Source organism: Echinops telfairi, unplaced genomic scaffold (genome assembly GCF_000313985.2).
Source record: "Echinops telfairi isolate 266 unplaced genomic scaffold, ASM31398v2 ScPeMD7_6;HRSCAF=24_0, whole genome shotgun sequence".
Classification (NCBI taxonomy): domain Eukaryota; kingdom Metazoa; phylum Chordata; class Mammalia; order Afrosoricida; family Tenrecidae; genus Echinops; species Echinops telfairi.
In genome coordinates this window covers 61,373-74,145 of record NW_022103902.1, presented here as the reverse complement: position 1 = coordinate 74,145, position 12,773 = coordinate 61,373, and the positions used below count along the sequence as shown (strand labels likewise).

Sequence of the window (12,773 nt, the reverse complement as noted above, 5' to 3'; positions counted from 1 at the left end):
TTTTTTTTTGAAAGGAATGTAAAGCCTTCTAATTAAAGAACAGGTATAGTTCCTAGAACTAACAACCTCAAAATTTCTTCCCTTTGTTTTTTAATAAATACTTCAAAATACAGAGACAAAAGCAAAATCCCATGTATCTATCCTTCAGTTTAAGAAATAAAACTGAAGCCATCTTGAATCTCTCCCCAGTCACATTCTCCTCCCAGCCCCACCAAAAAGCAATGACGAGATGATGATGAGGCCCTTTCCCCTATACAACCTGGGGACCATACTTGTTCTGATGGGCCACCGATTGGAAGGAAAAAAAAAAAAAAAAGCAATGACGAGCTGAATTTTGAGCTACTAATTCCATATACTTTTTATTTTAATACACATAGCTATAGTTTTTTCATTTTCACTATTGTGCAATTTTCCACAGTGCAAGTATAGTACAGTTAATTTATCCATCCCTCTCTTCCCTTTGCTAAAAGGCTGGCCTGTATACTTACGGTAATTAAGAGGAAAAGCAACACAATAGTTTAGTCATGGATAGAAACTGATAGCTAATAGAAAGGTGGCAACAGAGAAAGAAAAAAAAATCAGTAGAAATACTAAATTAATATCTTGTTTTCTGGCAGGTAATTTTAAATCTACAAAACAACAAATGTTGTATCTTCTAACCTAGCAATTGCACAGTTAAGAATTTACCCCGAGGATGCACTTGGAAAAGTTTGTCAAGAAATATGTATGCAAATATCCATTACCATTTGTTAGACAAAAAAAAGCCTGAAACACTACTAGTGTTGGTGGAAGGAGACTGGTTAAATATTTTATGGTATCATATTAAGACAGACAGTGGGTTGAAACGGAAAACATGCAAACATTGAGCATTAAGTTGATAAACCAAGGAGATTTTTTTCCCCTTCACTCAATGTATACAGTAATCAATAATATTATAACTAATCACAAAGGTGACTGCGAGGTAAGATTATGAACCAACATAATATTTTTAAAAAGGTAAATCACACAGAGATTATCCTAGCACAATATCTCCACCTTGTGGCCCTTTAGGATAGTGCCTTGAGTGAGCCTGAAACGGCTTTTTAAAGATGTCTCAATTTTGGAAGTTTTTGCACTTTGGTTCTTCAATTCTTAGATCCCTCGGTGGGTGATCAAGACAATTTAACACTAGGTTTACAGGACACGTAATTTTGATGCATTTCGATTTCCTCCCCCAAAATGATAGAAACCATTCACATTTACTTCTGTTTATGCTCACATCCATTTAACGAAACAAATATCCAAATTCATTTTCTTCTAAACCTTCTAATTTAGACATTGTCTGTGTAGTATACCTATCTCTGTGGATACAGGTTAATTTGACGTGAACGTAAATTGAGTACTAATCCTGGTAAATCAGTTTCGTTCATGAAAGCATTACTTCAGTAATAAATATAAACACAGTCAAAAAGTTCTGAGAAAGTCAACATCCAATGTAAAGACAAACACTGCAGCAGACTGTCACACTGACTGACTCAAGTGACCCTTACGATGCGTCGAACGCAGTATCTCAAATGTTGTACCACGTTAAATGCTATTAAATTTTATATAAATCTATAGTACCACACTTTCATTTATAATAGCGTACAATTATGTTGTTTTTTAATAAAGTAAGTTATTTTTAAAAGAAAATGTATAGTTTCCTTCATGTGTCAATCTGACAAGGGTCCGTAGAGAGGTACTTAAGAAATGTCTGTAAAACTAGTGTTCAACCCAACCCCATGGTTTTAAGTACTAACCCTACATCAAAAGTTCCTAAATCTCTAGTTCAGACTTCCTTCCTCAGCTGAAGACTACTATTTCTGCGTGGATTTCAAATCAACCCAAAAGCTAAACCCTGTGATTCCAACTCAAGGTGATCATATGTGCTACAGAGTAGAACTGAGTTCCACAGGGTTTTATCTAAACAGACAGCCAGGCCTTCCTACCTTGTATGGCACCCCTACCTGGTTCAACACGAATTTTCTGGTTAGTAAAAGAAATCACTGCCAGGGAGTGATACCAACTCACAGTGACCTTACAGAACAGGGTAAAACTGCCCTGTGGGTTTCAAAGACTGCAGCTCTTTACAGAAAAGCCCTATTGAAAGGTGGTGGTTTTGAACTGCTGACCTTGTGGTTACAGCCAAATTTGTAACCACTTTGTAACCAGGGCTGTTTTGGATGCACACTGTATCACCTAGAGACCTTTAGATTTTTCATAAACCTCTCAAAAATCTAGTATGGCTAAAACCAAACTCAAAATAGATGCTACACACAATCTAATTCTTCCTCCTCTACATAATCTCCCTGTCTCTGTTTTAAAGCCGTTTTTAGGCTAGTTTCAGAAGACCTGTCGTCATCCTTGAAGAAAGGCAATCTGTAGGTACGTCACATACCTGTGTCGTATTCTTCTTCATCTCCAATGCTGAAAACAGGCTTCACGCCACGGTAAGGCTTGCCCACTCTGTCACTGCTGCTCACATGCCTGTGTTTTAAAGAATATTAGGAGGGAAGAGCACCACTTAGCCAAGATTTCTATCAAGCATGATTACATTCAAACAAATGCATATTTCTTTGCCACAGTTTAACCACCTATAGTTATCAAATAACTATGTTAAGGAAATTGAAAGAAGGTACAGAAATCACGTGAGCAAAAGTGTCCATAAGGACCAATGGAATGGTCTCAAATCAGTAAAAGTTAAGTTTTAAACGATTCCAATATTCATATTAATCTCAATAAATGCTTATTCATGTGGTTTTAAGAAAAGTTATTTAACTTCTCAATGCTTCTGTTTCCTCATATGTAAAACGAGGACAAGAATATCTATCCCTTGGGGACACTGTAAAAAATATTCGTTAATATTTATGACGGTCTTAGAACAATGCCTGATATACAGCAAGTGCTGTATATCTGTTAGACAAAAAGGAGTATGGAATCAAATATTCAAATTCTAGTATTTAACACTTCTAATATCAGTATAAAAGTCAAAGTTTTTCTTTCAATTTTTGAATATTCTAATACTTTTGTTTTAATTGAAACTATTTCTTTTGTATAAAAGAAGTAAACCATGAAAATGAATTTGCCCTTATTCTTAAATGGCAAAAGCATAAACAAGTAAATAAAGTTGATTAGTTCTACTATGTGACCTCTCCATATTAGTTTATACCTATTATAATCCCTAATATGCCAAGAAGTGAAAAGAAATACCACATTTTAGAGAAGAGCACTGCGTTCTTTTTAGGATAAGGTTCAGTTTAGATTATCTACTAACAAGGAAGATATGTCACATAAGAAGATACTAAGAATCTTATATTTCAACAGATCAACAGATACTCCAATGGGGGGGTGGGGATCCAAGTTTCATGTCTTTGAGAGTTCAATTTTTCCAAAGGAGGTCATTTGAGGAATTGTTTCTAATTACCATTAAGATAAATCCTACAGTGACATTACTTTTGTCAAAAATAGACCTTATTTTTACTTCACCTAAATAGAAAACCAAGTAATAGTATATAAAAAATACTGCTTGGGAATTACAAGTTAAGCTAATCAATACAGAGCCTAAAGCCTAAATTAAAAATCAAGAAATAATTTCATTTTGTTAAAATATCTTAGTGTAATATTAACATACAAATTATCAAATGATAGCCATAGAAAAAAGAAAATTCAAGAAAAACTCAACACTCTTTGCACTCAAATACAGCTTTTTCATAAAAGACAAAGACCAAGGTAAAATTTTATCTAAAAAATGCTTATGTGCTGCCTTTTGCCTTGGAGAGAGCCTGGAAACAAAATGGGTCACCAGCAGCTCTACGGGAGCCACCCGCGAAAATTCCGCCAGGGTTCCCGTTCTTGCCATGTGTGCTCACACCGGCACGGTTTGATCCGGTAATACGGCCTCAATATGTGCCGTCAGTGTTTCTATCAGGACGCAAAGGATATCGGCTTCATCAAGCGGGACTAAGTTATCTTTGGATGGACAATCCAAGACCACTATCCAAAAGAAGAAACAATGCCAACTACTTGTACATAAAATAAAAAATATTCAAGTCTGAAAAATAAAAAGCTTATGTGTCATCTAGACTATGAAATTCCGTAAGATCAAATATTAGTTCTTTCATAATAGTAAAATAATTAAACTGCTATAATAATATTAAGAATAAAAGATAATGTTTATATTAAACGCTTGAACCGGAAAGTATGAATAAAGAAACAATCCAAAACAGTTATTCATTATTTGAATTTGGATCTGAACTTACTATAAAATGCAAAGTTTTCATAAAGAATGCTAAAGATTAAAGATTTGTTTCTGAAGTCTTGGCTAAAAATGAATGAAATGTAATGTCTGGACTTTTTTAAAAAGGTAACATTATTTAGCCAAAACATTACAAAACAATATATAAAATAATGAGTAGGTTTTAATATCTTTATTTCAAAAGAAATCAACTAATTTAACTTTTATATAAATTATATCTTTAAAATAAATATATCTGGCTATTAAAAAAATAACAACGAAGAACTTGGAGGAAAACTAAAATTAGATTATTGCAATGGTTCCACATATAAAAGTAGAATGGTGATTTACAATACATTATAATTTTAAAAGAAGCTATTTCTTTTTAAAGTTTTAGGTAAATTATATTAGACATTTCATTACTCATTTTACAGAAGTTATACTAAATGAAGAAATTTTTATTAAGCAGGGTATTAAAGGAGAAACTTTTTTTTAAAATGTCACATCTAAATACAATAAGCAAATGACCTGAGAAAAATTGTTTACTTAAATACAGATTCCATTCTTAGGGAAAACAAACTTTAAAGTATCATAAAATTCTGTAAGATGCTAAATTAAAATTTTGAACAATGAACTTTATCTACGAGGGGGTACCAAATAAACCCGGAATTTTGCTGGGTAGAGCAAAGCTTTTCTTGCTAAGCAAACATAGCTCTGAGTTAGTGCACCCAGTGGTATTGTCTGGTAAGGTTCTCTATGGTCACAGTGAATTTTTTCATAAAAGCAGTTTCACTTGAACATTGTTTTGTGTGATAGCTGATTTTTAAAAAACAGTGTGTGACTGTGAAGTTCTGTTTCCTGCTTGGGAAAAAAGCTGCAGAAACTGTGATGTTGAACACAGCTTACAAGGACAGAGCTATGGGAAATCTCTAGTGTACGAGTGGTTTTCTCATTGCAAAAAAAGGTGAAATGTTGATTGATGACAAACCTTATTCTAGAGGTCTATCAACTTTCTAAAGAGACGAAAATGTCAACTCATAATGTATTTGGAGTTGGTTCCACCAGGTCAGACTGTTAATCGAGCTTTCTACTTAAAAGTTCTAAAAAAATTGCATAATAGCGTGTGACAAAAAAGACCCGATTCATGGCAGACGGGACTGGTTTTGCCACAATGCAGCTGCTCACATAGCCATCTCAGTGCACCAATTTTTGGCAAAAACCAGCATGCCTCTCTAGCCCCAAGCACTGTACTCACCTGACCCCATTCCATGCAACTTCTTTTTGTTTGTATGAATGAAGAGGGGCATGAAAGGACAGAGATTTGATGTCGTAGAAGAGGTGAAGAAAAAAAAAATGAGGGAGATGCTGTCAGCCACCCAAACAGATGAGTTTGAAAAACGTTTCCAAGAATGGAATCGCAGATTTTTTTAAATTTTATTTTTTTTTTGGAATCGCAGATTTGACAAATGTATTAAGTATACGGATAATGGAGAGTACTTTGAAGGTGATAGGGTGTTTTGTAAAAAAATTAAATACCTTTGTGGCAAAAATTTCCAGTTCTTTTTGAGTAACCCCTCGTATGTTTAGGTGTTTAGATTTTCCTTACTTTTAGGGGTAGCAGATGGGAGTAAATGATCCCTAGAGTTAAGACTGCCAATTCTGACACTGAATATTTTCTTTGTTTCACCTTCCTGCCTTGGAATAAAAACTGTGTGTTTTAGGACATGTTTAGATTCCAATGAATCTGATTTTCACCTGTGGAATGGGAGGTGATAAAAGAATCATGCAAGAAAAGAAATACTAAAACGAACAAGCAAAACCAAAAAAGAATAAACAGATAAAACATCACCACCACATAAACCTAAAAGCAGAATGAGGAAAGTGTAGTATTTGAAAAGGCTGCATGAAACTGAAGGCAAGGCCATGTAAGTCTTAAGACAGCGTCAGGCATGCTAAAGAAACAGTGTGGTTCAATAGAGCTGCTCTACTCATTGGCTTACCGCTCTGTACATGTTCTGTCTGGCCAAGGAAGATTGAAAGACATTCTATAGTAAATCAAGGCAGAGGACAGAATAAAATGATTATACAAAATGAAACAGCTTTGAAACAAAAATATAATCAGTTTTTCCAACCCAGAATCTATAATATTGCAAAGAAGTGTTTCCATCATTTCAAGTCAAAGAAAAGTGAAGTAGAAAAGCTAGCTTCAAGCTGCACCATAGTTTAATTACTCAGTTATCATCTGAATATTTTAAAAATACAGTGAATACATTTTAAAATAAAAAATTTAATGTACATGCTACAAACATTAGCAATAGCAGTACTCTAATTCAGAACACACCTATGAAGGTAAAATGATTAGACTTTTGCAGTCATAATTTTAATAAGCAGGCAAATCTTTCAGTCTTGGTAAAGAATAAATGTTATTTATTTATCAGTTGACCAATTTAGGTAAGTTATGTTTTTATGGATTAGTGAAAACAATCTATTATCAAAATTTTGCTGCTTGTTAAGCAGAAAAATCATATACTTCTGAATGTACACGTAACATACTTAGTAAAGTGACAAACACCACATTCCTGACATTCATTCAGTTCATTTGAACTTTTCCAGGATACTAGAATTAAGACATGAGTGAGATAAAGTATTATTGACACATTTCTAAGATCAGTTTAGTTAAAAATAAATGTTTCTGCTTTGAAATTGTAAAGTTAGCTTTGAATTCTAGGAGAAAGGTCAATTTGACTAAAACATGGAAGAAGAAAAATATAATATTTCCAATATAGTTCCAGAAACAAATTTACATAATAAATTATTCAGCTTTCTTATTAGTTGTTAGTTATGCCCTTCATTTGTAGTGCATTAGAACAAGGGGTTTGCCTGGACATCCCCTTACAGAAGGGTTGCAGGGAGGAGATGAGCCAGTCAGGGTGCAGTATAGCAATAATGAAACATACAGCTTTCCTCTAGTTCTTTAATGCTTCCCCCCACCACCAACATTACCACAATTCTACCTTACAAATCTGGCTAGACCAGAGGATGTACACTGGTACAGATAGGAACTGGAAACACGGAATCAGGACCAGTGGTAAGTGTGGTGACACCGGGAGGGTAGAGAGAAGGTGGGGCAGAACCAATCACAAGGATCTACATATAACCCTCTCCCTGGGGGGCAGACAACAGAAAAGTGGGTGAAGGGAGAAATCAGACAGTATAAGACATGACAAAATAATAATAATTCCTAAATTATCAAGGGTTCATGAGGGAGAAGGGGGCGAGGAGGGAGGGGAAAAATGAGGAGCTGATACTAAGGACCCAAGTAGAAAGCAAATGTTTTGAGAATGATGACAGCAACAAATGTACAAATATGCTTGATAGAATGAATGTATGTGTGGATTGTGTTGAGTTGTACGAGCCCCCAATAAAATGATTTTAAAAAAAAAAGAAATGGAGTTTGCTTATATTCTCTGAACATAATTCGATGAAGATGTGAACTCAATCTTTTTTTTTTTTTTTTGTGAACTCAATCTTGAGAAAGTAGGTTTCTGTTTTACTTATTTAACAAGACCAAATTTTCTTAGCTTTAAATTCCTGGTGCAAAGGACTAAGTTCCTACTATGACATTATTCTCTATCCATTTGACAATTGGGAAGCAGTTGCTTTATGAAATGTAGTATAGCTGATGCTGAAATGATCTTTCTAATAAGTGGCACTGCAGCAGTATGTGCTTGTTATTCTGAGCTGTGAGAGAAGATAGGGTTCCTATGCCAAATGTTTCAGCAGTAAAGCACATACGGAGAATTATAATGGATTCTACAGAATCATTTGATTTAAAAATGTATTTTATTATCCTTCTTTAGAACATATTCAATTTAATAATTTACTACGAGACACTTTTCTTTAGTTTTAATTATCACCATAAACTCTTACTGTATAAGCAACTCACCGGTCCACAGGAGTCGAAGTATTCTCAATAAAACTGATAACTTTTTCCCTGACGTTAACAGACTTTGTCTTCAGAGCAACAGTCATTTTGTTCACTAGGGATTTCATTCCTCGATCATTGGAGCCGTTAGGAGATTCCCCCTGAAAGAAAAATATGGAATGCTCCAAATCATTAGCATAACCATAAATGCTAACGGTTATCAGTTAAAACCATTTTGGAAATGGAATGTAGAAAACAAGAATTGGGATATACAATACAAGGGGGTTTCAATAAATTCGTAGAAAAATTCCATTATCTTTTAATTCTAATTCTCCACAACCTTTCTGAAGTTCCCTTGCAAGTGATCCTATAAGACAGGAAAAATTCCATTATCTTTTAATTCTAATTCTCCACAACCTTTCTGAAGTTCCCTTGCAAGTGATCCTATAGGACAGGGTAGACCTGTGGATTTCCACGATTTTAAACTCTTTAAGGCAGTAAAAGTTCATCTTTCTCCTGCAGAGCAGCTGGTGTTTTTGAAAAGCTGACACTGTGGTCAGCAGCCCAGTGAATAACCTACTATCCTACCAGGGACATTTTTTAACTTGGATGAGTCTGTATGAGTTGGCATTGATTAGGTGGCAGTTAGTTAGTTAACTATCCAAAAATAAGCAAATGCATAATGAGATTATCATTAATGTTAAAATTCCAAATATTTCTTCCTAGAATATTTTTTAAAAATCCTTTTATTGGGGGCTCGTACAACTCATCACAATCCATACATACATCCACTGTGTCAAGCACATTTGTACATTTGTTGCCATAGTATTTTTTTTTTCTTTTTTAACATTTTATTAGGGGCTCATACAACTGTTATCCCAATCCATACACACATCAATTGTGTAAAGCGCATTTGTACATCGTTTCTCAAAACATTTTCTCTCCATTTAAACCCCCGACATTAGGTCCTCATTTTTCCCCTCCCTCCCCGCTCCCCCCTCCCAGTATTTTTCTTTTAAAAAATACTTTAACCCCAATAAATGATCTTAAAATAAATATATAAAAAACACTTTAAGCTACACCTTTCTAAAGAAAAGATGCCCTAATATTACTAGCAGATGTGAATATTCACAAATTGCTTGTGGAATTGCTCATACATAGAACGCAACTTCTACACAGAGGGCAAAGTTTTTTTTTAAGTCTTCCTATCTTTTGCCCATTAACTCCTCTTCAGAATTTATGAAGAAATAATTAGATAATGAACAAAATTTTAGGCATGATTTGATGGAAAATTAGCCATGAAAACGTTTCACAAAAATGTTGTATAATGCTGTGAAATGTTGTTCAATGGAAAATCAGAAAATAAATCTGAGTGGCACAATATGATCACTACCTTTAACATTAAACACTAAAATACACATGCACATACACAAACCAACACTTTGAAATATTTCAAAATAAGAATAGCAGTTATCTGTTTAGTTTAGTAGGGTCATAAGGGATTGTTTCCTTTTCAATAAAAAAAAGTTAATGTTTCTATATCACAACCAAAGTAAACTGTGGAAAACCGGTATTGTAGAATAAAATTCATCTTTACATTGGTCCCAATTTGTGTTCTAACATCTGGAGATAAAGACCTAAACAGAAAGACCATCCAATATTGTAGATAGGATTGTAAACTAACATTTTTAAGAGGGTATTTGATAATAGTGCAGAATTCTAATAATTTTAATACATATTCTTTAGATCAAGTCATCCCACTTCTCACCTAAAACTCAACCCACTGTCATAGAATCAATTCTGACCTTAGTCTCAAAGTTGCTATGTTTCTGAAATGAATCTTTGTATGACCAGTCTCATCTTTCTCTTAAGGAGAGAAACCCAATTGGTGGGTTTGATTAGTAGTCCAATACCTAACTCACACCACCACCAGGGCGCCTTGTTGAGTTGTTACACGGCAAAGGCAGGAGTTTGAAACCACCAGCCACTAGGAAGCTTTCTATTACAGTCAAGAATTAAAGTCATGGAAACCCACAGGTCTACCCTGTCCTATAGGATCCCTATGAGTCCGCAACGACTCAATGGCAGTTTTGGTGTTTTTTTAAACCAAAACCAAACCCACTGTCACCCTGTCGATTCCAACTTCCTGCGACCCCATAGAGGGTTTCCAAGACTGTAAATCTTTACAGAAGTAGACAGTTTCATCTTCTCCTGCAGAGCTGGTGCGTTTGAACTGCTGACCTTCTTTTAAAAAAATTTTTTTTACCAATATTCAAATCCAAATAAAATTTCTTTTAAACAAAAATCATTTTATTGAACTGCTGACCTTCTACTTTGCAGTCTAGCATTTATCAAGCAGTGCTACCATGGCTCCTTATTTACTTTAAAACTAAATAATCATGGCACATGAAAATATATTACTATAAAAATGAATGGTGGTGCGGTAGTGTAATAGAAAAAAGACCGGAGGCAACATAAATAATAGAAGACTGACTAAATGATACATATGCACACAATGGAATGCTATTTAATTGAAAAGGGAAATAGTAAATATTTATTAAATAAATAGCAATTTCACATGAAGGGAGCTCAGAAATCTAGAGAATCAGATAAAAAAAATAAAACTCGTACAAGGCCATTTGCTGATGAGTTGACAAAAATGTGCATTGATTTACATGGCTAAAGATGTTTCCAATGAATGCACCTAGTGATTACAGTTTTATCGTTACTCACTATATATATGTGATAAATACTATGCTTTGCATGTATTTGTACATTTAACCCTCACATCATCCTTATGAGGAAGGTTCTGTTATGGTCTCTATTGCAAAAAGAAACCACAGTGGGAAGATCTTGCTAAATCTCATGATGAAAGTGAGTTTTGGGAAATGAGACCTGAACTCAGGTCTGCCTGACCTCTTAAGTCCATGTTGCTCATAACAATGACCCTCTACTGCTGTTTTCTTTCTATTCTGATCATAAAAATAATTATTAAGAAGGCAAAACCTTCTTTTCTGCTTGAAAGGCAACAGCGGTTCGTGTAAGGCATGAAAAAAATAATTTATAAATTGTCAAAGTGGGGGAGGGAGGGAAAAATTGAGGAGCTGATACCAAGGGTTCAAGTAGAAAGCAAATGTTTTTTTAAAAATGATGACAACACAATGGATATGTATGGATTGTGATAAGAGCTGTAAGAGCCCCAATTTTAAAAAGGGCAAAATCTATTATATATGTTAAGTATTTTCATACATGTAGATATAAAGATTTTTATTTAATGACACCTAACTTAACTCAGGGAGTCGTAGTACAGTGGTTACACATTGGGCTGCTAAGCACAAGTTTGAAACCACCAACAGCTCCTCCAGAGAAAGATGAAGCTTTCTACTTTCCTACAGAGTTGCAGTCTCAGAAATCCAATTCTACCTTATCTTATAGGGTATCTATGAGTCAGAACTCACTTGATGGCAGTTAAGTGAATTTAACTCACCTGAAATATTTAAAAAACACAGAACATCTTGACCCAATTTTTTCTAGAGTAGGGAGGGACAAAAAAGGATCAGCAAAACTCTTATGATCTCAGGAACTCAAAATCAAACATAATCAGATATAATATGGGTGGTCTAAAGTTCTCATCATGTAAGCTTGTGGTAGGGTAGAGAGGCAAGCAAACTCAGGGGATGAGGCTTGAGCCCCAGGGTTCTTCTGACTCAAACTATTTAGTGATCCCTAACATAAGCTCACTTTAGAATCCCAGCTAGTGAGAGGACCCAAAATTTTTCACATTGCGAAGTCAAAAACTGTCACTCCATGAACCATACTGCAGATTGATAGGGACACATCTGTACTGATCATCTGTGGCCCAGAACTCCTGGTTCGACAGGTGGGCAAGCTTGCCCCACCATTTCATTAGTTTCACATTTACAAGACTTCTCCTGGTATGCTTTTGAAGTATTGTTACTCAATTTCCATTTTGGTAGCATTTTGTAGTTAATCACTTTCCCTAGGCATTTATCTAAATCTAGTCACACATCCTACCCACACACTTACATCAACAGAAGAATTGATACTACTCCTTGAGCCTGAAGTACTTGCAATCCAGTGGCCATATCCATTTTCTGGTCCATCCACATTAATGTCTGCCAGGTGCTGCTGCAGTGCTTAAGATCAACAACAACAACAAAAATGCCTATTATATATTACAAATCTGATTTAATGACATCTGAATATTTAACCAATGCCCTTTGAAAACATTCATTGCTAGAAAGTATAATATGTCATAACTGAGGGATAAAGATCTAAGAACATAATCTCAAGTGTTTCTTTCTGTGACTTTATAATAACCACACAGGCTACAGAAAGCCTTCATCTTTTGTTTCTCCTTGCTCCTTTCCTTCTAGAGCCCTCGTACACAGGCACCTTGTTGTTACTGCTTTTTTGATGTCTTGTTGGTATGTACAGTGAACCCTCGCCACTTCACGCTTCGACTTCCGCGGCTTCACTCTATTGCGGTTTTTGCGTAACAGCGCATGCTCTGTCATTACTGCCACGGATTGGCTCATACTGTACACGCTTCTGCCAGCATCGCTACGTATCGGA

At 35.0% G+C, this 12,773-nt stretch overlaps 1 protein-coding gene and 1 pseudogene across 1 annotated transcript in view; one reads left to right on the top strand and one right to left on the bottom strand.

The window, feature by feature from the left end:
• TBC1D23 (TBC1 domain family member 23) overlaps positions 1-12,773 on the bottom strand; it is an 81,354-nt gene that overhangs the window by 16,488 nt on the left and 52,093 nt on the right. The window contains 4 exon segments of the mRNA XM_045286145.1: positions 2,417-2,505; positions 6,253-6,297; positions 8,199-8,338; positions 12,225-12,334. Coding sequence (XP_045142080.1) covers positions 2,417-2,505; positions 6,253-6,297; positions 8,199-8,338; positions 12,225-12,334 — 384 coding nt within the window.
• Positions 3,812-3,982, top strand: LOC115868055 (annotated as a pseudogene).